Here is a 22,783-nt window from a genome sequence, read left to right as displayed (position 1 = left end):
CTCTCTCTCTCTCTCTCTCTCTCTCTCTCTCTCTCTCTCTCTCTCTCTCGCGCGCGCGCTCTCGCACAGACACTCGTATATGGTTTGGATTCTGATGAAGCATGCATTTTGCAATTTGGAGCAACCTCTATTTGTGCGTGATCACTTGACCTTATCCAACGTATTCTTCCACGCCATGTAGCCCAACCTAGCCGCATTGACACCGCCGTTCTCCTTGCCGGCTCGCGCGCTCCTCCTCACAGCATCCGGTAGGTCGCGCAGATGACTGGTGAGGTCTGCGTTTCGTTTGCGCATGCCATTCTCGATGTACCACTTGAGACGACCGAGTTGCTGCTTGAGGTGGTGTTCGCGGTGACCCTTGGGACGCAGCCAGGCGTAGAACTGTTCGATGCGGTCTGCGTCGCTGTACACGGCCCATTCGTTCGGGTCGAGCGTTCCGTCGGGTCCGCCAAGTTCGGAGGTGCGGCGCGTGGCGAGGAGCGAGGCGGTGATGGGCGGGTGGAAAAGGTGCGCATATGGCGAGGTCGAGGCGGGCGTGGCGGGTTCGTCCGGTATGAGGAGCGATACTTCGTCGAGCGATGCTCCTTGAATGAACAGCCGTCCGGTCTGGTAGGTGTGCTTTTCGGATCCGGTCAAGATCGAGCAGGAACCGACGCCGTCGAACCACCAGTACTTGTCGCCGAACCGATCCCGACCCAGCGGCGTCATGCGCGAGGCGAGGATGAGCCGTCGGAACTCGCGGTCGATCGTCTCGTCTTGACGCGCGAGCTTTTGTTCCGCGTCTTCGAGCTTCTTGCGCTGCGCTGTGAGGATCTTGTTCTCGGCGAGCTTGGCTTTGTGCGCTTCGCGTGCTTTGGCTTCTTCGACGCGACGTGCGGCCTCGTGCGCTTGCTTCTCGATGGCTTTCTGGCGGAGGATCTCTTGACGCGATGCACCGCCGCGTACATTGCGGCCGCTGTCGGAGAAGGACGAGTCTTCGCGCAGGGAGCGCGTGTCCGAGTCGGAAGCCAGCTCGTCTTCTTCCTCCTCCTCTTCCTCTTCCTCGTCCTCATTCTCCTCTTCGTTATCATCTTCTTCGCCTTCTCCTTCCTCAGCTTCACCCTCGGCCTCTTCTCCTTCCTCCTCCTTCTTGCTGCCTTCGAACTCTTCCCACGCCGTGGCTAGCTCCTTCCTGGCCCTACTCACTTCGATCTTTTCTTTCCTGAGCTCGGTGAGTTGGGCCTCGCATTCGTCGTAAAACGCCTTGACGGGTTTCGTCTCGACAGCCAAGATGCACAAAAAGTCGATGATCTGCAGCTTGTCGGCCAAGGGCAAGAGCGGATACCTCTGCGATGGCGTGTCGTAGAGTTCGGCTTCGAATTTGCCGTCGATGTAACCGTCTGCGTGTTCTACGGCGGTGAGATGGGAAAGGATGCCAATCATGCGCGGAAGGATATCAGGTGTAGCACGAGCGGCGATTAGACCGACCAGACTGTTTTCCCATCGCTCGCGGCGGTTGTCGGCGCGAATGGTGAGCTTCTCCCATCCCTTGCTCAGCTCGTGAGCAGCATCCAGAAGACCAGCGATGGCTTCGGCCTCAGCACTGTGGCCGCTGCTACGGTGGCCATTGCCATTCGCCTGGGGGCCACTGGGTGTGGGGTCGAGTTCGTCAATGTCAGAGCCGGCTTCGCTTGCTGCTTCATCTTCCGCATCGCCGTCGATGCTGGCGGGTGCTGATGTAGCTGCGTCAAGGCTGGCGACGAGAGCAGAGCCCTGAGCCATGAGATTGGAGCCGCCGTCGCGAACGATGAGGTTGATCAGCGTACGATGGATCTCGTTGATCAGAGTACAAGATGGGTCTGACAGACTGTGTCGGAGCGCCTGCTCGTAGTCGTCCATGGTGAAAGGTGAGAGGAGCAGTGGCTTGCCTTTGGATATGAGGAAGTAGTAGGTGCCGAGGAAGGCCTCGAACAGCTCCTTGGGCACTGGAAGCGCATGCTCGCCGCGTGCTGGCAGCGGTCGCTCTTTGCGCCGCTCGAGCTCATTGGGCATCTTGAACATGAGCTCACGCTTGGTAATGGGGTCAAGCTCGAGATCTTCGATGGGATACTTGAGATTCTTCTTGCGAAGCCTCTCCTCCTCTTTTGCTTTTTCGATGGCGGCCTTCTCGGCCTCGTCCGCCTTGCGCTGTGCGGAAGCGCTGAGCTTCTTACCGTCCGACTTTATCTTCTTGCTGGCCGAGCCGGGGGAATCATCTCCGTCTGCGAGGAGGTACTTCTTGCGCTTGGAGAGCTTGGCGTCCTTGAGCGCCTCGTTCTTCTCCATGATTTCGTCGGTAGGCTCGAGCGGAATGCCATACTTGAGAGCGAGCCATTCCTTGACCCTCCATTCTGCTCCGATATTGGCCGCACGAACAATGCAATCGCGAAGATATTTGCGAAGAATAGTCTTGGAGAAGGCGAGGCGGTCGCGGCTCAGCTTCTCGGACGAGGTAATGTGTGTTCCGCCGGTAGGCTCATCTTCGTCGTCGATAAGATCGACGGTGTAGACGTATTGAGCCGGATCGTCGAGGCGGTTTGCTTCATCGAGCTCGAGCGTCAAGTTGGTACCAACTGTGTGAATTGGTGATGGCGACGGCGATGGCGAGGCTCGCGGAGTTGAAGTGGATGATTCTGCATGACCATTGGGCTCGAGCTTGACGTCGATGTCGACAGCGTCACCATTCGCGAGGGGAGCCTGCTTGATGGGAGCATCGACCTTTGTCATGCGAGCAAAGTATTTGTCGCCATCGAGGTCAAAGTAGACGGTCTCACCGGGGAAGAAACGGTCCTTGAAGCGATCGTAAACGCGGTCGACGAGCTCATCGATACGGCCAGTGATCTGGAACTGGACCGCCTTGAGCACGGGACCCTTGAGCTGCTCTGGAAAGATCTTGTGGAGGGCGATGGCCTCTTTGCGTTCGCTCTTGAGAGCCTCAAAGTAGGTGAGGTTGATCTTACCGGTGAGCTCGCACTGGAAGACCTTCTGGTTGTAGAAGCTTAGCCGGTTCGAGTATGTCTCGAAATCGGCGAAGACCTCGCCGGTGGCCGCGAGAAAAAAGACATCAGGATCTTCAGAGCCCGTGGCGGTTGGCGGTGGGAAGGGCTCGACTGGCTTTCGTTTGACCAGCGGCATAGTTGCAATGCAGACTCAGCAGGCGAGACTGGGAGTGACACGTCGAAACGACTCGGGGCAAAGTCTGGCAGTCGCACCGATAGACCGCGCTTATGTAGACGATCACGAGTCGAGGTGCATGCGTCCCGATACGAGTGCGTCGGTGGGAAGAAGCTATATGGCAATGCTTGGATAGACACGCGCAGAGGCGAAAGGCGTTGGCGAATTCCCGCGAATTGAATGCGTATCCAGAGTGCAGAGAGAGTGAATGACCACAGATATCACTGGAGACCGTGTACTGCACGACGAGAGGGACCGGATCGTGTGTACGTTGAGAGGCGATGATGTATGACTAGACGATGGCGCCCAATGGTAGGTAGCGGTAGCTTCGAGGAGGAGCGCGTAAGCGGATTGACGATCGCGATGGGGAGGGTTGAGGCAGCGAGGTGGGAATGCGGAGAAGGAGATGGAGGAAGGAGCGGAAGGTGTGTGATTTTCCGTAAGTGGTGCTTGGGCCGAGACGATGGTGATGAGGAAAGAGGAAAAGGAGAAGCGAGTCGAGTCGCACCTGACGTGACCGAGAGCAACAGCAGCAGCAGCAGCAGCGACACTGAGCCGCTCGTTTGAGCAGCCAGGAGGCGGCACACAAAATTCGTCTCGAGCCTGTCCGCTTCTGCATCGGCTCGGAGCTGCAGGCTGAGGGTCAGGATCTTCCCGTTGATGCTCGTCTTGCTCACAACGTTCCCTTTCGACAGCTTCACACACGTCGAAAGACAGAGTCAACTCCACAGACCTTTGCGTAGGTAGCATCATCATTGAAGAGAAAGGTGCACGGCATCAAAGACCTTCGTAATCCAACATGGTGGAAGCTGGTGATAGCAGCAACGGCCGACAAAGCTTTCCATTAAATGACAACCACGAAGAAAGAGAAGCGCGTCGGCGTTGCGGAGCGGCGCGGTTGTGGTGCCTCTCTGTTGTGTTTGTTAGTGTAATTTTGATTTCGACTTCCACTGCAACTCCACTTTTCTGCTTCTGAAGGTCACTCAGCCCTGCTCCAAAGCATTGATGCTGACCACGCTTTCCGCAGTTTCGATGTCCCTACGATTGTCGTCTATGACAAGGACGTAGCATAGCAGCACCTCCAGCATGCAAGGCGATGGGCGTCGTGGCTGCTCGTGTCTGGCAGTGCTGGACCGGCATTCATTTACGCGGTTCAAGCTCGACAATTGCAGCAGGCCAAGACGCGTCGGCAGCCCGATGCGGTCTAACTCGGATCGGGTGATTGACGACTGCACGCTGCTCGACTGCATTCGCCAGCGCCTCTTCACTGCCACACCGTGAATGAATCGATCACACAGTTTCCTTCAACTGTGCTAGAACGAGTGTATAATGTATTGCAAACTCCGTGCATGATCGTTCACCTGCGGTTGTCACGGAACACATCGATCTTGGACCTGCGCATTTCTCGCCTCTCCCTAGTCAGATCCTGACCTCCCACCTGACCCCATCCTTTGAGCGGGATCACCATGACCGTGCAGTTGTCCTGCGCGCCCAGCTCCTCTGCAAACGTAAGCACGTTCTGCGCTGCCTGCGTTGGGTGTTTCGCGTTTCTGCACAAATCCACCACCTCCTGATCCGACATGACTCCACCCACGCCGTCGCTGAACGCGATCAGGAAGCCGTAGTCGCTGCCACGCACCACCTGCGAAAAGATCTCGGGCTCCACCGTGATGCCCACCTTTTTGAATCGCGAGTCGCCGAACGCTCGCGTGTTGGCCAGCGCGCCCATCCACCTCGCCTCGCCGAACGAGTCGGTGATCATGCCCGCGCCCATCTTGCGCAGTCGCTCAGACTCGGACCGATCGTCAGGATGATGGTAGCTCGTCAATGGGATAGCCTTGCCGTCTTTGACAGAGCACATGAGCACGCGCGTATCGCCAACGTGCGCCACGTGCACGCCCACATACTCGGAAGAGTACCATGGCAGCGACGGCATGTCGAGCGAGTGGAGCAGTGCCACCGAGGCAGTACTGCCTCCGACGTCCAACTTGGGCGATGACTGGATCTGTCTATCGGCGACAAGCCAGGCCAGAGTGAGACGCTCGGCCATCGTCATGGTTTCCTTCTCCATGCCCTCGGGAGGCGGGATGCGCTCGATAAGTCGATCCCAGCCCTGTTCTGCAAATCCTGTTGGTGTCTGGTTGTCCGTTGCCTTCTTGCCCAGCCCGTCTGCGCTGCCCCCAATCTTGATGGCTCCTTCTTGACGCGTCGGCTGCAGAAGTGTCTTGCTCGATTCCTGTGGTTTGCCTTCATGGCTCAGCATGTCCGACAAGGATTCTGGTTTCGTCAAATGATCCACCTGCTCCTCCGAGCCTGTCGTTCGAGTGGAGCTCTCTTGCTTGTCTTCGGCTGTTTGCGTCTTGGGAGGAGCAGCAGCAGCCACTACTGGAGGTCTGCGCCCCGGCGCCGGACCTGCTCGCACCGGCTTGAGTCTATCTTTGCGCACCCATCGCTCCAACACTCCACCCGTGAATCGACGAAAGTACCCTCCAAGCTCCCTCGTATACTGCACCGTGTCTGTGACCATGTCGCTCTCTACGGTCTCGAACGTAGTATGCAGATGGTCCCTGAGAAAGCTCGACACCTGCTGACCGCCGTGCCCATCGAAGCAGCCAAACCAGACTACCTGGCCGGCCAGCTCTTCTCCCCCCGCCTTCTCCGGATCCCATTCCAACGCAGCATTCGCTGCAGCGGCGCCCGCAGCTGACGACGAGAGCGAATGGAGCTTGAGGTAGTTGCGCCTCAACTCTTCTATGGGTACGTGGAGGCACGAGACCGAGGCGGTATCTTCCTGGTACGCGCGTGTACCACGGCTGGTCGACAGACCGAAGACGCCATTGCGGGTGGATTTGAGTTGGATGCGGGCTTGACCGCCTGATGGCGAGAGCGTGCGAACGAACGTCTGTTGGTGACGGCGCTGTTGGAAATGGCATGCGCACGACGTTGGCGGCAGGGTGGATGGCTCTATGGCTCGTTGCTTGCCTTTGCTTCGCAAGGGAGATCGTGTTGAAGATGCAGCGAAGTCTCTATGATGATGATGCCATGAGCGGGATGAGGAGCACGTCGCGAACGATGCCGAGCTAGCCTGCCCGGATCGCGATGCTGTTGACGCTATTGACACTGCTGATCGCAGACGGGATGGTCCGGCGACCACCGCAGCAGCCGACTTGATCATCACTACTGCTTCGTACTTCGGTGCACAGGTACGACCGCGCTATTGACGACAAGGGATGATGATGGGGGAGAAGAGCTGTCCGTCCAGATTCAGCAAAGCTTCTTGAACCAGGGGCAGCAGCAGGGTCCACAATTTCGACATTGCTGCTGCAGCAAAGCTTGCGTGTTGCGGTCTGCTGACCGACGCTGCACGACGACACATGTATGTTACACACGAAACCGGCAAAATTACGAATTTCAACCACCAAAAAAAGTTTCTCGAAATTCCAGGCACGTAAAGCCACTCACTCAAATGTGGCTCGAGCCCGTTACATCCGCGGCCTTTCCTTCTTCCGCGACCCCATCGAGATTCGCACTCGTGGCGCCCGATTCTGCACAGATCTGCCTCCACCCACCTGTATCAGTCATCGCACGCGAACGGGCCATCAACCGAATAGCATGGAGTCCGCCACCTCTGCTGCGACGGTTCGATCATTCATCCTTTAAAGCCTGGCTGACTCAACGGCTGACTAGCACCGCTAATGCTGAGCTATGCTGGCGCAGCGAGGAGCAATGTTGCGCAGCAAAGACATAACTTATATAAACCTCCCCCTTTCATGGAAACTCTTTTTCCCCTTTTTCCTCAGGGTCCGATGTGCCGGGCGAGGAGGGTCAAATTCCCTCGAAAAGGTGAACCCTTTTTTAGCGTTCGCCAAAGCATGCGAAGATTTGGTTAGCAAAGAAAAAGCAAAAGGGTGGCTCGACACCATCTTTGACCCACAGGTGCAACCTGCACGCACGTCCTTTGCTTCCTCCTTCGCACCGCTACCATCGATATTGCAGATTGATTCAACTCCCGCAATGCTTGTCAAAGCCTCTTCCTCCAGCTTGGCCGCTGCCACGCGCACTGGCGTCCTGCTGCCCACCACCTCGACAGCAGCCATCGCCACCGGGAGAACGTACACTTCGACACCCACCCTCAACAAGTCCTCACCGCCAAGCTCGTCCAAGGACAAGTCCAATCCGCTCCTCCACACATCCCAGCTCTCACCCAGCGCGCCACCTCCTTCCAAAGAGCCCTACTCGCCCATCACCGTCTCCATCGTCAAGGGTCTCGCCAAGCTCATGGGCTACAACTCGCTCACCTCCACCTCGATCCGCGTCACCTCCGACCTCTACGATCGTTGTGCCGAACGAGCCCATGTCGAGCGGAACTTCTGGTACGGAGACTGTGCGCTTCCGGAAACCTACCAGACGTGGTTCCAGATCACCAACCTCCACGTGTACCTCTTGCTCGCGCGGTTCAGGGCGTTCGACAAGGCTGCCAACAAGACCTACTCTCAGGAACTCATCAATCACTTTTTCATCGACGCCGAATCCCGCATGCGCGATCGTTTCGGCGTACAAACATCTCGATTGGTCAAAGGGTATATGAGGGACATGCATATGCAGCAGCGGGGATCGGTGTTGGGTTACGATGAAGGGTTGGCTAGTGGTGATGCCACTCTGGCACAGGCTGTGTGGAGGAACATCTGGGGAGCTGGTTGGGGAACTGTTGCTGGAGTCAAACGAAAGCTCGCTGGTGTGGATAAACTCGTCAAGGGCGAGAAGGAAGATCCGGAAGGACAGCCGGAGCTCGCCAGGGATGTCGCGAGTTTGGATCCCCGACTCTCGTCCAAAAACGCCAGCCCTTACGCTCGTGCTGCTTCCGCCAGCCTAGCCGCCGAACGATCCAACGCCCAATCATCAACTCTACCCCCCACCGCGCACAATCCTGCCACCATGCCAGAAACGGGCAACATCCTCCCCGCAATCGACCCCCTCGCAGCCGCCCACCCCGAACTCGCTTTCCCCCATCACCTCCACCGTATCGTCACCTTCATCAGAGCAGAATCCCACAGACTAGCCAACCTCACGGATCAAGAGATCATGCTCGGAAGATTGCACCCCAAGTCCAATGCTAAGGTTGCGAGTAGGTCAGAGGAAGCTGCCAATGCCAGCGCTAGTATCGCTGCTTTCCGTCGTATTTAGGTCCCCTCCTCCACAGCTGCATGCTTTGCAACACAACTCAGGTTTTCTCTTCCAAAATGTGCTTGATCGATAGAGTGTAGTGTCGAATTGAAGAATGAACATGGTCCGGTTGTGTTGCCCTGATTCGCAATGGTAGATTGCAATTTGAGATGCGAGAAGGGAGAGACAGGCTTGTTTTGTTCCCCCCACACTGCCTTTCCTACAGAGCTGAGTGAGATCACCTCACAGCGACACACCACGATCAAGCGATATAAGCAAATCAACACTCCTTTGGTATCTCAGGAACCTATGTACAATAGAAATCCTCTCTGACTGTGCAAATCAATTGTTGTGACGCTTGAAAGGATTGTGCAACCTCGACTTGCGCTTCGACGGCGTGCCCTGCGATTCGGCCATCGAGCGAGCGTCGTGGTCCACGCTGGCGTCGGCATCTTCCGGAATCGCAGGCACCGGGATGCTGCTGAGGCCTGCAGGCAGACCCGCTCCCGCAGATGCAGCAGGCAGGCCATCGGTCACGTACTCCGGCGCTACCATCTCGCCAGTGGCTGGATCTAGCAGCGCTTCTTCACCAGCAGCGATCTCGCTCGCCGAGACTTTGCGTCCGCCTGGACGAATCAAGCCACCCACTCCCTTGGTGACGCCACCGACACCCTTACCTGCAACGCCCACAACACCCTTTCCAACGCCGAACCCGGCTTTCCCGACACCCATACCCACCTTGCCCACTCCGGTCCCAACCGTCATTACACCACCGGCTCCGACGCGACCCACACCGGCCACGCCCGACGTGAATGTGCGGCTGATGCTGGTGCCCTTGCGCTCGCGATTCGTGACAAAGTCGGGCTTGAACACGAAGCGCAAGGTCACCTCCGAGTTCTCCGTGGCGCCATTGCCGGTGAGTGCATAGGTCTTCTGCAACGGCTCAAACGGCTCGAGCACAGACAGATCCACCTGGGCTTTACCGAGCTTGTCAGGTGTACCGACCTGATCCCAGTCGTACGCTTCAAAGATGGCCTCGGCGTGCACTCTCGAGGGCACCTTAAACTCGCCCAAGTTCTCGTTGTAGTCTGGATTGAGCGTCTTCTTGACCACTTTGGACTTTGCCAACCGCTCTCCGTTGAGCACAAAGGCAAAGTACGGGTCGGAGCGGTTGCCGCGATCAGCTGCTCGAAGATTTCGCGCGTTGACCAGGTCAATACGGAGGAAACCCTGATTGTTGACGCTCTCAACGGGCTCGAGGTGCAGGTTGATCGGGATGTATCGGCACTGCATGACAACACTAGCCACCTGAGCGCCAGCGGCGTTGTGCAGTCGGAATTCGTACTGCGAGTTGAGCGCCTTCTCGAGCACATCCTTGGTGTTGCCTGCGAATTCTGCAAACACGTCGTCGTCGCCATCGCCGGTGCGCAGCTTGAGAAGAAACTTGGACCAGTCGAGCTCTTTGACCACCGACTCGCCAACCTCGTCCCAGGTGTGGTGAGCTGTGCGAGCCTTTTCCGTGGTGTAGGCTGGCCAGTAGCCATCGTCGAAGAGCACCTCGAGACGAGCGTGCTTCTTGCTCTGAGGTAGCTGACCTTGCAAGATGTTGAACACGATGATACCGGATTGTTCTTGAAGCAACTGCTCCTTGGAAAGCGTGATGCCCTCTGCAGCCGCGTCTGCGGTTGACGGGCGACCGGTGGCGGGAGCTGCTTTGACACTGCTAATCGAAGCGATCGATGCCTTCTTAGCATGGCCTGAAGCTGCTCCGACGCCGTTGGTGACCGCCTTGGATTTGTCGACGCCGTTGACACCAGATGCCTCAGCCTCCTCCTCAGGTTCCTCACGGATAGCGCCACTCTTTGCGACAGCTTCGTTCTCGCGCTCGTCAAACTCGGCGCCCTTGATGTTCACTGCTGGCAGGAACTCACAGTCGAACTCGATCTGGCCCTTGTAGATACCACGTCCGAGGTGAATCTTATCCTTATGCACCTGCTTGCCAGTGCCCGAGTACCTGTGTCGCGGATCTCCGCCGCTGGATTCGGTGGCGAGCTGAGCGACGTCGACTTCGACGTTGCCAAGCGATCGATCTTTGCCGGTGTTCTGGTAGTCCATGATCTCGAGCGTGATCTTCTCGCGGAGTGAATGGACAGGAGCGTACAAGATCTCGTCCCACTCGGGGTTGAGGTTGTTGTTGACGATTGTAGAGCCATCGACGGCTTGACCACGTGCACGAAGCTGGACGTAGGGATCCGACTTGCCTCCGGTCATTCCTTCCACATTCTTGACGTCGGTGGCGCGCTTGATCCAGAACTTGACGGCACCGATGGCGGGTGTATATCCACTGCTTCCGTTCATGCTGCCAGACATCTGCACTGGCTTCCATTGGGCCGACATGCGCACGCGACCGTTCTTGGAGCTCTTGAGCGGGAACCAGTCCTGCTGCTTTTCCTTGGCCGCGAGAAGGTCGTCGAGTCTAATGCTGACATACGCAACCACAGGATCGGCGCGCAGATCACGGTCGTCCAGAATCTCGACGGTGATGACGGCCTTGTTGCGGTCAGTGACAAGGAATTCGACGGGCATTTCGAAGATGGGGTTGGTGCTGCGCTTGATGACGATGGTGTCCTTTACTGTCTGACCATTGAGCTTGATGCGACCCTTGGGACACAGTTCGCCACCGAATCCAGCGCGCTTGTCGAGCTCCTTGGCTTGGTGCAAGGTGAAGCGCACGACTCCTGAGCGAGTCTCGGGCATCGGCTTGGGCTGGCCATCCTCGCCCACCTCGGGTTTGAGGACAGGGTAGTAGGAGAGCGAGTACTGCACCTCACCGCGCTCCTTTGCGTCCAGGATGACCGGAGTGCTGAGGTTCTCTTGCTCAGGATCTTCCATGAGCTCCTTGAGGTCGAAGGCGGCCTGACCAAGGGTTGAATCGGGGCGGTGTTCGTTAAAGTCCATGACGGCCATGGTGAGCATGCCGTTAAGATTGTTGAGCAAGACGACTTTGGTTTCCTTGAACTGGGGGTTAGCACTGCCTTTCTTGACCGAGGTCTTGGCGAGAACGTCGCGATTGTCGATGGAAAGCGTCACGTACGGGTCTGGTGTGCCTCCACCGAGCTTGACTCCCTTGAGGTTGCGCGCCGACCAGATGTTAACCTGGAGCACACCGACAGCGGTATCGAGCGGGGTTCCGGACATCATCTGCTCGAGGTTGATGGTGAAGAGGTTGGGGTTGTACATCATCGGGCCGAGATTGGCGTGAATCTGACCCTGGATGAAGTCGGAGAGGCCAGGGATGTTGCCGATATCAAAGCCGAACGTGTTGCCTCCGATAGGCTTGAGGACGTAGTCGATCTTTGGTGGTTCCATGAACGAGATGTCGACGAGCTGAACGTGAGGAAAGTTGCTCATGAGCTTCATGCGAAGTCTGATGTGGCCGACAAAGTTGATGTCCTCGAGCAGGATAGGGAGGCCTGCGCCAACAAAGCCCTTGCCGATGCGAACGGTCAGGACAATCTTGGGGTTGACCTTCTGGCTGGCCTGTTTGACCGTGAGGTCGAGGACGTCGCTTGGTGTGAAATTGAACTTCCAGTCCATCATGACGACGTCCTCTTCGGTGTTGGGGAAGGTGCGGACCGAGTCGATGCGAGGTGCTTTGGTGCCCAAGGTGAAGGTGGTCATGCGGATCGAGTCGAGGAAAGAAGGGCAGTTTTGCACCAGGATTTGGTCGACGATGCCGATGATAGTGGCGGAGAGGACGGGCTCGTAGATGAGCCAGAAGCGCGAGAGGAAGTGGTTGATCCAGTCGGCAGACTCGTGTTCCGAGACCATCTTCTTCTTGGCGAGCTCGCGAGTGATGTCGTCGCGGGCACGCTGTCGAGTGCGTCGCATGCTGGTGTTGTAGTAGGTGGAGCAGAAAGCAGCGATGATGCAGATGGATGCGAGACCGCCTCCAAGACGTGTAGCAAAGTAAGTGCAGAGGACGGCGAGGATGATGACCGAGGCGTTCCACCAGAAGTAGCCAAGGTAGCTTTCGCCGATGAAGGCGGTGATAAAATCGCGTTGAGCCTCCTCATCGGTGTTGACGGCGCGATCAAGCGGAAGGCCTCTTGCGGCGAGTGACGCAGCAGCCCAGCCTGCCACGGTTCCGGGCTGGAGGTTGGCGTTGGGTTGGCCGGCTGGAAGCGAGCCGGGAGCGTCCTTTTCTTGCTGATTGAGCTTATCGACGTCCTTGAGATTGAGAGTAGGGTCGACCTTCTTTCCGCCAATGTCGCTTGCGATGCCTGAACTCTGAGGGGCTGCTGGAGCGTTCTTGGGTTTGATGCGGTCCATCGCCTTGGCAGCCTGTGCAGCCTTTTCTTGTGGAGTAGCATTTTCGTCGAACTCGAGGACACGAGCACCGGCGGCCTCGTTCTGCTTCAACTTTGCGCTGACGGCTGCTTCTTCGGCGGCATCCTTGGCATGAGCCGCGTTGATCTGCGCTTCAGATGGGTCAGCTGCGGTCGCAAGCGCAGGAGCTGCGTGGTCCTTGTGTTTGAGGAAGGACGCCATTTTGCAAAGCAGGGCTCAGCGCATCGGACGGCAGTGGGCAGTTCTGGCCGTCGATGGGCTTTTTTGAGGGGCCGAAACTCGTGCAAGCAGGATCGATCGGTGGAGGGAGAGATGGTGGGGGGAAACAAGGAGAGCACGTCGCAGCTGGCTGATTGCACAATGAAGGGCTGATACAGTAGCCTGTCAATTGTCCCCAAGTCGAAGAGCCAAAAGCGGCTGTGACGCTATCGGGATGTGCGACTGAGCGGCCATGCCGAATCGCATGCGAGCCTTGCGTGAGAACGTCATCTGCAGCAGCAGCGGCGGCGGCGGCGGCGTTGCCTTCGCTAAACTCGAACGTCTCCATAGGAAAATTAATTGGCATGGCCAAAGCGCACAGAGAAGGAACCGAATGTTTCACGCCCACGCGTTGTCTCTCAAACATCACGTTGCGAACCTGCGGGTCGCAAAATCCTGTCAAAAGGGCTAGAATTCCATTTGTGCGGAGCGCCTTCCCCTTGACAACTCGTGGGACGTCAACCGCAGAGCCGACAGAAGATAGAAAACACGCTGGTAGCTCGGCTGACACTTTTGATGTCCGCTTTCAGCCCAATCTTTGTTCTGAATGCTCACGTGTTACTAAAGGAGGTTGCGAACTCAGACTTGATAACGATCTCAATCGAGCTTAACAGACATAACGGGGTCACCGACTTCACAGAGCGAGCGGCTTGGGCCTGATCCACCGACTCTGGTCGCGAATGAGTGATTTCAAATTCGAGTACGTGCTCATCGGTGATACACATATGGGAGCATCTCTTGCCTCGGCACCTGTCAGAAAGCAAGAGCGCTCGCAGGACGCCAATGTTCTCAGCTATGATTGTGCTTGTGCTTCTTGTGGGCGCACACGCCGCGGCGGTGACCAGCAAGTCCGCCGAGTGGGCCGACGGGAGTGTTCGGATTGGCGATCGGCATTGATGACCCAGGAGTGTAAGGCTGAGGTGCTCCTGCGCCATCGTCAAAGCCCTGGCCGTTCGTTGCTGAGCCCCGAGGCTGACTCGCTTTGGGCGGACCGTTTCCTCCAGACTGCATACCCTCGCCTGGTGTCTGGGCGTCAGGTGCAAATGGGGATCCCTTATCGCCGAGCCCGCCTTCGGGCAAGCCTGGCTGATCAGGTGACGTCTCGCCAGCCCCGACAGTACCTGCCAGACCACCTGTATCAGGAGACGTATTATCACTATCAGGCTGGTACCCCGTCGGAGGAGATGATCCGCTCTCACCCGGCACGCTTGCTCCAGGCGAATCCTGGCGTACCATGCCCGAGCCTTTGGGCAGACGAGCCCCGCCTGCAACGCCTCCGCAGACGGAGCTCACGATGCCCATGGGATCGATGTTCTGGCATACGGCTCGGTTGCGCTGATACTTGTCGGGAGCAGGATGTCCTGTCTGGTCTGTTTCGCCGCTGTAGGGCGCCACTGTGGCATCGTCCTGCCTCTGCGAGCCGCTTCGATCGATCAGTCCGACCGGACATCGCACCCTCTTCGGTGTCGAGGCCAAACCCGGATTCGATCCGAACATCACGAAGCGGAACAGGCAGGACGATCGAAGCCCTTCAGGCAGCTTGCAGCACGCCTCCTGGCTGTCCACACCTCCACAGCGTTGACCCCAATCCGATCCCCATTGGTTGGTGCATCCCTTGTTGTAACCGCCTACACCACCCCCTGCAAGGTTCATGTCCCAGCATCCTTTCGGGATGCCCTGACTCGTATTGATGTTCTGCAAGATCATCTTGCGTACTTTCATCGTCTTGTCGTTCGGATCTTGAGCGAGAAACTTGTTGTAATAGCACGCACTTTCGATGGTGCCATCTGGATCGTGGATGTTGTACGCTCCAAAACCGTAGGCGAGTTGCGGATCGATTGAGTCGACCCAAGGCGCAATACAGTTGCACGTGAACTGGTTGCCGCCGTCATCGCAGCCATTCTTGCCCGACGTCTGCTGAGACTTGGGGATCAGCGTCACACCGTCCTTCTCACACGTGTCGACCGGAGAGTACATGTGCGCAGCCGGATGATCGTAGCTGAAAGCTGCTCGACAACAGTCATGATATCGGGTCGCAAATGGTCCTGTAGGCTTGTTGTATGCCAGAGAGGTCGTCGTACAGCATGCCAATGTGATCGCTGCAAGAACGATTGCAAAGGGCAGCTTCATCCTGCCACGTTGAATCTCGAGGGGTCTTGACGAGATTGGTAAGACGGAAGAGAACTACGAAGTGCCAGCCTTCGAAGGAGGGAGAGGATAGGAGTGCGAACAGGAAGACAGTTGGTGGCCAGCACAGTTGATGAGCTTGCAGGCTGGACCTCTTCGTCGGACTGGAAATTCCAGATCTTTATACTTCTTGGGGTTGCTGATCCAGTGACACTAGGGGTCCAGCTCGCTTACGCCCACAGTATGGCATGTGACAAGATCAGGATTGCTTCGTGAAGCTTATGCGCTGTAGTTGAACGTCGACATTGTCGACATAGTCTTCCCCACCAATGGGCGCAAAAGATGCTCGATCAAAACCCCCTTCTCTTTTGCTCTTTCCACAAATGAAATGGTGCCAATGGAACAGAGGAGCATTCTGTCACCGAGCAACGCCCGTATCCCTCATGTCAGGTGGGTGGGAGCATAGGCGTGCGGCACCTCGAGCTCGTACTGTACAGTGGTTAGATTCATCTCCTACATCACCCCACCCGGTGGGTTCCCCTTGCTCATATGGCGCGTTTAGCGGCAGCTTGACTGAGCCTTTACGCCGAGCTGATCGGCAGGCAACGCAAACATTGTCCCTCAGCACATTCAACTTGAAGCTCGATACTTCGACTCCTGTTCTGGCCTCTTTTGAAAGGTGAAGAGAGGGTGTCCACTAACTCTGAAAATCTATCGCCTCTCGATTCCGATCAACTCCTTTCAAGAAGACCTGCAAGAATATCAAAGTTGCCAGAGTCTATGTCTGCCCTTCTAAGAGAAGACGGTCCTTCGTTTGCGAAAGCTACCCTGACACCAGAATTTCGTGTATGTGAGGGCCTGGTTCCGTCTCTAGGGATTCAATCTTTCATTGCATCGAAGGAAAGCTCGCTATTCAAATGAGTTGTGAGAAGTGGATTCTTTCCTCATGAGGACAAGATTTGAAGCGAACACAAACATCACTTTCAGTCTCAATAAAGTAGTACCCAATTTTTTGTACCGCTGCACAGTTTAACTCGCGTTCAGTCGGAAAGCAATGCCCATTGCTGTATCTTCACCGTGCGATCCTTGCCCCAACGTGTTCGACCTCAGCAAGCAGCCCTCGGAATAAGGTCGTATCGAACACTGAAAACAGCTTGTAGGAATAACCAAACTCCTCCTTCTGCACCTCGATCATTGCCACCGTACCGTCGCGCAGCTTCTCAGCATCTGCTTCTGGCAGCCACGGAAAGAAGCCCTTGAAGATGCTCGACTCTACGATGCCATACGCCACCTTTGGGGATTGGGCGAAAAGCATTCTCATACCCATTTTCTTCCAAGTCGCCCGATCCGCGAGCAACCTCCCTCCGGAGAGACGTACCGAGGACAAGGTGTCGGCAACATTGGGTGTAGTGCCGAGACGCAGCCTTTTGGTGCCTGCACCGTTCAATCCATAGAAGATGACCGTCCCTTCAGGTCGATGTTGGACGAGATCCGAATGTTTGGGGATGCTGTAATGGGCGGTGAGTTTTTGGAGAGGCGTAAATGCTCGAGGCTCTGGTGCCTCGTATCTGTCGTTGGCAAGGATGGATCCCTTGTTTCGATGGTGATCGGCCCGCAGTTTGGATTGGAAATCTTGAACTTGTTGTCGGAAGACGCTTTTCATGAGTGGCGACATGTGGTCGAAATCCACGCCTTCGAAAGGTTCTTGGGAATCGGTCGTGAAGATACGCTTGATCATGTTCTCGTCCGAAAGCGCTCTGAACAAGCTCGAGGGAACCAAGTGATGCATGTCCAGATGCCTTCGAGCGCCAACAAGATCGCCCCGAATAGCAAGCTGGTAAGCTTCTTTGATAATCACCCGCTCTGCGAGGGTCAGATGCAGTTCACTCTGATCTTGGTACAACAGAGTCAGCGCACTGAGCTCGTCGCGATTCTCTTGCTCGACCTGTGAAACTTGTGCGCTAGGACTCGAGTCCCCGCGATGCCAATGAGGCATCTGCTGAATGGAAGAGCGCGCGACTCCGGAATCAAATTGCCTTGATGGTACCAAGCTCGAGGAAGCAAGATTGTGGTCTCTTGGTGGTGTTATGCCTCTTTGCGAGACCGAGCTCGGTCCTGCAATCATAGTAGGATCCTGCTTTTCATCGGTCGATGTCAGAAAGTGAGACAGCGAAGGAAAAGACACCGAATGCAGAAGATCCACGAAACCCGCTTGTCGAGGCACGTGCTGAGCTGCGACCGAATCAGACGTACTGAGCACGGCGGAAAGCGGACCACCTGCGCTGTTCGTCCTGGTTAGACCATCGTGTGAGACTGGCTGTACATGGTCGTAGTGGTGCGTCCAGAAAGCTCCTGTCGGGTCGACAGCTGGTTCGCCACCAGAATAAATTGGTGAATCGCTCAAGAATGGAGAGCGTGGAGGCGAGCCAGAGGTGTTTGAAGCTGGGACGGTTAGCACAGGGACGACATTGGACAGTAGCCCTGACACGACACAGGAAGCGATGAATGAGGCAGTCTTCATGGTGTCGAAGCGACGTCCATCTCGAGAGCCAGAACGAAAGATTCAAAGGAGCGACTTGTACATGCTGCCTTCGACTCCATTTATAAGTTGATGAGGTCGAAAGGTCGGGCATGGATAAAAACACCGGACTCGGCTGCAAAGACTAGCAATGACACGACGGACGCCACCTGCTCTCATCTGTTGACCGAAGGACAGACGATCTCGGTCATATGCAGCTGCTTTCGACCACTCAATGACCGGCGCGGATAGTCGAGTCTCGACATTTGCATTCTTCATTGCTCAAGGTATGTGATTTGCCGCTTTCCCTCAAACATGCATGTCGAGCTTTCCGGTAGCTGCTAGTACAGTATGTGAGAGAGTTGCTATGCTCTGATCACCAACTCGTTGTTGGCTCTTGTTCAAGCCTCCAACCCACCTCCAGCAACACGAAAGGCTTGACTTTGCCGAAACTTTGCTTTCACGCTATTGCAGCGATTCATCCCACCGACACCGTGCGCCTTCGTCGTATGAGGAGCAGCCACACACACAACGGCGTGATGCATTGTGACAGCTGCGGAAAATCCACTTTGCACCAGCTATACTGTAGGTGCAAAACGAACGTCGCCTGAGCATCATCATATTTCGACAAAGCTTCGTTCACCAAGCGTCTGACCCGCGAAATCCTCAAAGCTTCTTATCCGCGCGAAGGGATTTTTTTTTTTCAAATGTTTGTTCCGAATTCCGAAACCTTCATTATGGATTTGCATCTCTACCTCTATCAGCGCTTCTGCATCTCACACAACATTCTCACCATCTTTCCAGCCTCTCACACCCATCAACATGTCTGATCGATACCACGGATCAGCATACCGCAGTCGCGGCGGTCCCTACCGCGATGACCGTCGCTATCCTCCACGTCATCCTCGAGACGAGCACGAGTATGCCGATGCTCGTGCCGCGTACGACGCACGCGACTCGTACGCCTCGTCCTACTATCCAGAGCCTCGCGGGTATCCGGATCGACCGCACGGAAGGAGGGTGCACAAAGCGATCCCGCCGCCGAGGCCGTGGGACTACAGCCGAAGACCACCGCCCAGGACGGAGCAGGAGAGGATAGAGCTGGAGAGGGAGAGAGAGGCGTGGGAGGCGAAAGAGGAGGAGAGATATCAGCAGAGGATGGAGGAGAGAGAGCGCGAGAGGCAGAGGGATTGGGAGAGGAGCGGATGTGGAAGTGGCTATGGGGCTGGTCCTGGAAGGGATCGAGAGAGGGATGCGGAGATGTACGAGAGGGAGAGGGCGAGACATCCGGATCTTGGACCGTCGAGGCGGGATCGTTCGCGGAGTCCTGGAGCCGATCCGAGATATGAGCAGAGGGCAGGCTGGAGCAGAGCCTCGATCGGATCGTCGGAGGGTAGGGAGCGAGAGCTGGCAGGTGCACCAGCAGATAGACCGGATGCACCGGCAGGCTACCCCGTCCGACGAGGTTCTCCTCCGCCATTATCGTCTTCGGCAGCAGCAGCAGCAGTAGCTCCACCAACTGGACCAGCAGCAGCATCTGCAGCACCAGCATGGGATGCCGACACAGTCGACGTCGCAGCTCCGTCCCGTTACAGACCGCCTTCTCCGCACTCCACTCCGCGCGGACCAGCGAGGGACAACTCGGGCTTCATCTCTACGCCGCCCACAGGTCCCAAAGCCTCCCGTGGTGGTCCGCCGACACATCCGTCATCCGCGTACCGCGCTCGCGAAGGTTCGGGTTCCGTCGGCGTCTACACGCCTGGCTCGGATCGCGATCGCGAAGCAAGCAGCTACATGAGCCCATCCAACGGTCGCTTCGCTCGCGCCGGACGAGATGGTGGGATCCCCACTGGACCGTACCGCGGCGGTCATCCGGCCTTCGGACGTGGACGTCGGGATACCAACCCGTACGACTCGCACTTCCACCCTGCTGGTCCCGAAGACGACTTTCGCGGTGGCTACGCCGGTGGCCATCCCGGTTCATCTCCTCACGAAAACTCTCCTTACTCTCCCTCCACCTCTGTCGCTCCTCACCACTTGGCCGCACCGCGTCTCTCGCGCACTTCATCCTCGCAAACTCCCATCACGCCTACATCCGCCATCCCCACCGGACCATCCGTCTCCTCAGCTTTACCCTCTCCATCCACTCTCGTTCCTCCAGCTGCTCCCACCACCGCCACCAACACCACTCCACACTTCAGCTCCGCCTCCATCCTCACTCCCGACCTCGACTCCGAACTCCTTGCCTTGGAAACCCAACGTTCCACTTTCATCTCGAACTACTTGTTCGGTGGGAAAAGGACAAATCTCAGGTCGATTAGGAGGGATTTGAGGGACGCCGAGCTGGATTACTCCACAGCAGATGGGAGACGGTTGGCTGCGGAGAAAGCGCTGGAAGGGGCGAAGGAGACAGCAGATGCATACAGTCTCGAGGAAAACAGAAAGGAGGAACTTCAAAGAGTCATGGCTCAACAACTGCAACAACAGCAGCAGTTGAACGCTGTTCAACCTGTCTAACCCTCGTTCTTTTGCAATTGGAAGAATCATTTATCATTCATCGATCAAAAGAAATCAAGCACTGACAGCCTCCCGAACCACATCGGGAGCGCTACAAAAACCATACAGGGTATAATGCCGTACAAACGTTCTATCTAATCTACGCCTTTGCCGGCTCACCCACCTTACCCGTACCCCTAAGCGTACCGACATCCTTATCAAAGTTCTTGGTCAACAGCAAGTGATGATGCTGCTTCGCCACATCCCATTTCGGAGCCGGAGCCTTGACCGCATAGCTCTTTGTCTCTCCACCACCTCTGACCTTTTCCACTCGAAGATCGAACTCCAACTCGCCAGTGGCAGTCAGGTATTCGACGGAACACCAGTTGCGTGCACCGATGATGTACTTGTCCTTCTGCTTCTGATCGTTGAGATCGGTTTCAAAGAGCGGCACCATGGTCTCCTTGGTTCCGCAGTAGAAGAGCGAACGGTGCTTCTTGCTGGCGAGCTTGTTGAGCATCGAGATGACCGCGGGTGGGGGTGGGGTGTTGACGATGGCCGAGGTGATGACGGCGAGCGAGTACTTGGGGTCCAAGCTGGGATCGTGCTGGTGGTAGCCGTAGAAGACGCCGACACCGGCTGCGTGGACGTCACCGCTGATGTACGAGACGCGGAGGTGCTTCTCGAGCGCAACCTCCTGAACGCGTTCCACGAGCCAGTTTCGTTCGTGCTTGTGAGGTCCGGCACACCAGTGGTCTCCCAAATCGTCGAGCAGCTCGACCTGACCGTTGAAGTTGTTGGTGAAGCCAGGCGAAAGACCCTTGGCAAGCATAATGAGCGGGTTCATGGAGCTGGACAGCGTACGCTCCAAAAAGACCATTCTGGGGTAGGCGAGCGGTACACCGAGCAAAAAGATGAGGTGCTCGACGCCGGGAGGCAGCTTGCGAACTGCATCGAACAGGCGCTGGTAGGTGGCCTTGCTGCAGATCTGATCAAGCTTGCGTTCGGAACGGCAGTCGGCCAGCAGGATCCACTGCTTGGGACCGAGGTAGGAGAGCAAGCTGTGGTTCTTGAAGGGAATGTAGACGCCGTCACCGCCGATGATCATGCTCTTGTTGGGGTGCGAAGTCTCGCTGACACCATCCACCTCGTCGTTGACAAAGAGCTGGAAGAGGAGGAAGTAAAAGTAGCCTCGAGCGCCGACGTAGTTGAAGACGGGGGCACGCATGAGATCGTCCGGGTAGGTACCGAAGCCGTCGATGAGATCGTGGTCGTCGAGCATGTTGATCATGGGGATCTGGGCGATGCTCTTGGCGAAGGATCCGCCGCCAAACCACTCGCAGTAGTGGTTGAACATGTAGCGGTCGATGCAGGTGCGGATCTCGTCTGTGAGGGGCATCTTCATTCGCTTCTTGGGGTCGGACTGGTTGTTCCACTCCTGCATCTCTGGCTCCCGAACGAGCGTGTCGCAGTAGATCTGGTCGCCACCACCGATGACGGCGTGGTAAGGTTTGCTGGCGTGGGCCTTGAGCAAGTCGTCCCAGAGAGGGTTGGGACCGTTGAACTCCTTCTCGTCGACCGAGGCGCTGAAGCCGTTGCAGCTGTGACCGGCCCATCGGAAGTTGTCGGTCTTGGAGGGGACGAAGAAGGTGTGGCCGGTCATGCCCTTGATGGCCTCGGATTGCGAGTTGGGGTGTGCCTCGCCGTCGATCGAGTAGTGGACAGCAAGCTCGCGATCGGCGAGAGGAACCTCGATCTTGAAACGCCAAAAGGTGAAGGAGCCCTCCTTGCCGTGGTACTGGTGAAGCTTGATGGCTTCGGATTGCTTGTGCGACTCGTTTTCGGTGACGGCCGTCTTGCCGTCGTTGGTAGCCGAAACGCTGGTGGCGTCCTCCCATCGGTACTGAAGAGTGGGCGTGAGCTGGTAGTCACTGGTTGCGTCCTCGGTGACGATCATGGCGTAGGCGTGGTAGATGCCCGAGGTGAGATCGACATTGTCGTATCGGAGCATAGGCCCCGCCTTGACGTTGAGCGTCGTCATCTTGTTTGACTCGAAGAGGTTTGCTTCCGAGGATGGGGTGGGCGTACGCGAACGTGGGGAAGCAGAGAGCAAGCACCGTTCTAGCGAAGAGGAGAGGGGTTTGGGTATATACCTGTTCCAGTGACGGTGGTGATGGTTAGGACCTGAGATGCGCAGCGCAATAAGACGAGGACGAGAACACGAAAGCGGGCGAGATTGAGCGTATGTGACTGGTGAAGTGGGTTGGCAAGGCCTCTGCGCAGCTCAGGACGAAGGACAGCTTCTTACGAGAGGCGGCGCAGAGGACGAGAGGCTTCGAATGCTGCAGGTGGATGCACGACCGGAATCCGCGATTCACATGGACCCGACGTGAGAACATGCAAAGTGGAGGCGCAGCTACCGACAGCGCACCACCGACGGGATCACAGTGCCGAAATGCCAAATAATTTCATTTCCGGTATTTCGTTGCGATAATTTGACCACGACAAATCGGACGAGCTCGATTGGCGAAGGATTTCTCCTTCCGTACAGCCGGAATGCCGCCCTCCCCTCAAGTTAGACAATTATCCGACTCTGCAGCTTCTCGCTTAGCCCATCCACAGGGCAGCCTTTCGATCGGCACTCTGATCCAAGAAACGCAAACTGCTGTGCCAAGCTGA

The 22,783-nt window shown here is 56.7% G+C and overlaps 9 protein-coding genes across 9 annotated transcripts; 2 read left to right on the top strand and 7 right to left on the bottom strand.

Annotated features, from left to right (window-relative positions):
- Positions 1-141: 141 nt before the first annotated feature.
- PHSY_006005 (hypothetical protein) lies at positions 142-3,153 on the bottom strand (the record flags this gene model as incomplete). Its single annotated transcript, XM_012336608.1, has 1 exon — positions 142-3,153. The coding sequence occupies one exon, from the start codon at positions 3,151-3,153 to the stop codon at positions 142-144; it is 3,012 nt and encodes a 1,003-aa protein (XP_012191998.1).
- A 1,022-nt stretch (positions 3,154-4,175) lies between these two features.
- Positions 4,176-4,442, bottom strand: PHSY_006004 (hypothetical protein; the record flags this gene model as incomplete). The annotated part of the gene is made up of 1 exon (XM_012336607.1): positions 4,176-4,442. The coding sequence occupies one exon, from the start codon at positions 4,440-4,442 to the stop codon at positions 4,176-4,178; it is 267 nt and encodes an 88-aa protein (XP_012191997.1).
- Positions 4,443-4,549: 107 nt separating this feature from the next.
- PHSY_006003 (protein phosphatase) lies at positions 4,550-6,367 on the bottom strand (the record flags this gene model as incomplete). The annotated part of the gene is made up of 1 exon (XM_012336606.1): positions 4,550-6,367. One exon carries the CDS (start codon positions 6,365-6,367, stop codon positions 4,550-4,552), a length of 1,818 nt encoding a protein of 605 aa, XP_012191996.1.
- Positions 6,368-7,206: 839 nt separating this feature from the next.
- Positions 7,207-8,376, top strand: PHSY_006002 (hypothetical protein; the record flags this gene model as incomplete). The annotated part of the gene is made up of 1 exon (XM_012336605.1): positions 7,207-8,376. One exon carries the CDS (start codon positions 7,207-7,209, stop codon positions 8,374-8,376), a length of 1,170 nt encoding a protein of 389 aa, XP_012191995.1.
- Positions 8,377-8,697: 321 nt separating this feature from the next.
- PHSY_006001 (hypothetical protein) lies at positions 8,698-12,906 on the bottom strand (the record flags this gene model as incomplete). Its single annotated transcript, XM_012336604.1, has 1 exon — positions 8,698-12,906. One exon carries the CDS (start codon positions 12,904-12,906, stop codon positions 8,698-8,700), a length of 4,209 nt encoding a protein of 1,402 aa, XP_012191994.1.
- Positions 12,907-13,752: 846 nt separating this feature from the next.
- PHSY_006000 (glycoside hydrolase) lies at positions 13,753-14,940 on the bottom strand (the record flags this gene model as incomplete). The annotated part of the gene is made up of 1 exon (XM_012336603.1): positions 13,753-14,940. One exon carries the CDS (start codon positions 14,938-14,940, stop codon positions 13,753-13,755), a length of 1,188 nt encoding a protein of 395 aa, XP_012191993.1.
- A 1,222-nt stretch (positions 14,941-16,162) lies between these two features.
- Positions 16,163-17,086, bottom strand: PHSY_005999 (hypothetical protein; the record flags this gene model as incomplete). Its single annotated transcript, XM_012336602.1, has 1 exon — positions 16,163-17,086. The coding sequence occupies one exon, from the start codon at positions 17,084-17,086 to the stop codon at positions 16,163-16,165; it is 924 nt and encodes a 307-aa protein (XP_012191992.1).
- Positions 17,087-18,430: 1,344 nt separating this feature from the next.
- Positions 18,431-20,125, top strand: PHSY_005998 (hypothetical protein; the record flags this gene model as incomplete). The annotated part of the gene is made up of 1 exon (XM_012336601.1): positions 18,431-20,125. The coding sequence occupies one exon, from the start codon at positions 18,431-18,433 to the stop codon at positions 20,123-20,125; it is 1,695 nt and encodes a 564-aa protein (XP_012191991.1).
- A 139-nt stretch (positions 20,126-20,264) lies between these two features.
- PHSY_005997 (plasma membrane protein) lies at positions 20,265-22,145 on the bottom strand (the record flags this gene model as incomplete). Its single annotated transcript, XM_012336600.1, has 1 exon — positions 20,265-22,145. One exon carries the CDS (start codon positions 22,143-22,145, stop codon positions 20,265-20,267), a length of 1,881 nt encoding a protein of 626 aa, XP_012191990.1.
- Positions 22,146-22,783: the final 638 nt, after the last annotated feature.

This window comes from Pseudozyma hubeiensis (genome assembly GCF_000403515.1).
Source record: "Pseudozyma hubeiensis SY62 DNA, scaffold: PHS57, whole genome shotgun sequence".
Taxonomy (NCBI): Eukaryota; Fungi; Basidiomycota; class Ustilaginomycetes; order Ustilaginales; family Ustilaginaceae; genus Pseudozyma; species Pseudozyma hubeiensis.
The sequence above is the reverse complement of the archived record's forward strand: the minus strand, read 5'-3'. Positions and strand labels throughout refer to the sequence as shown.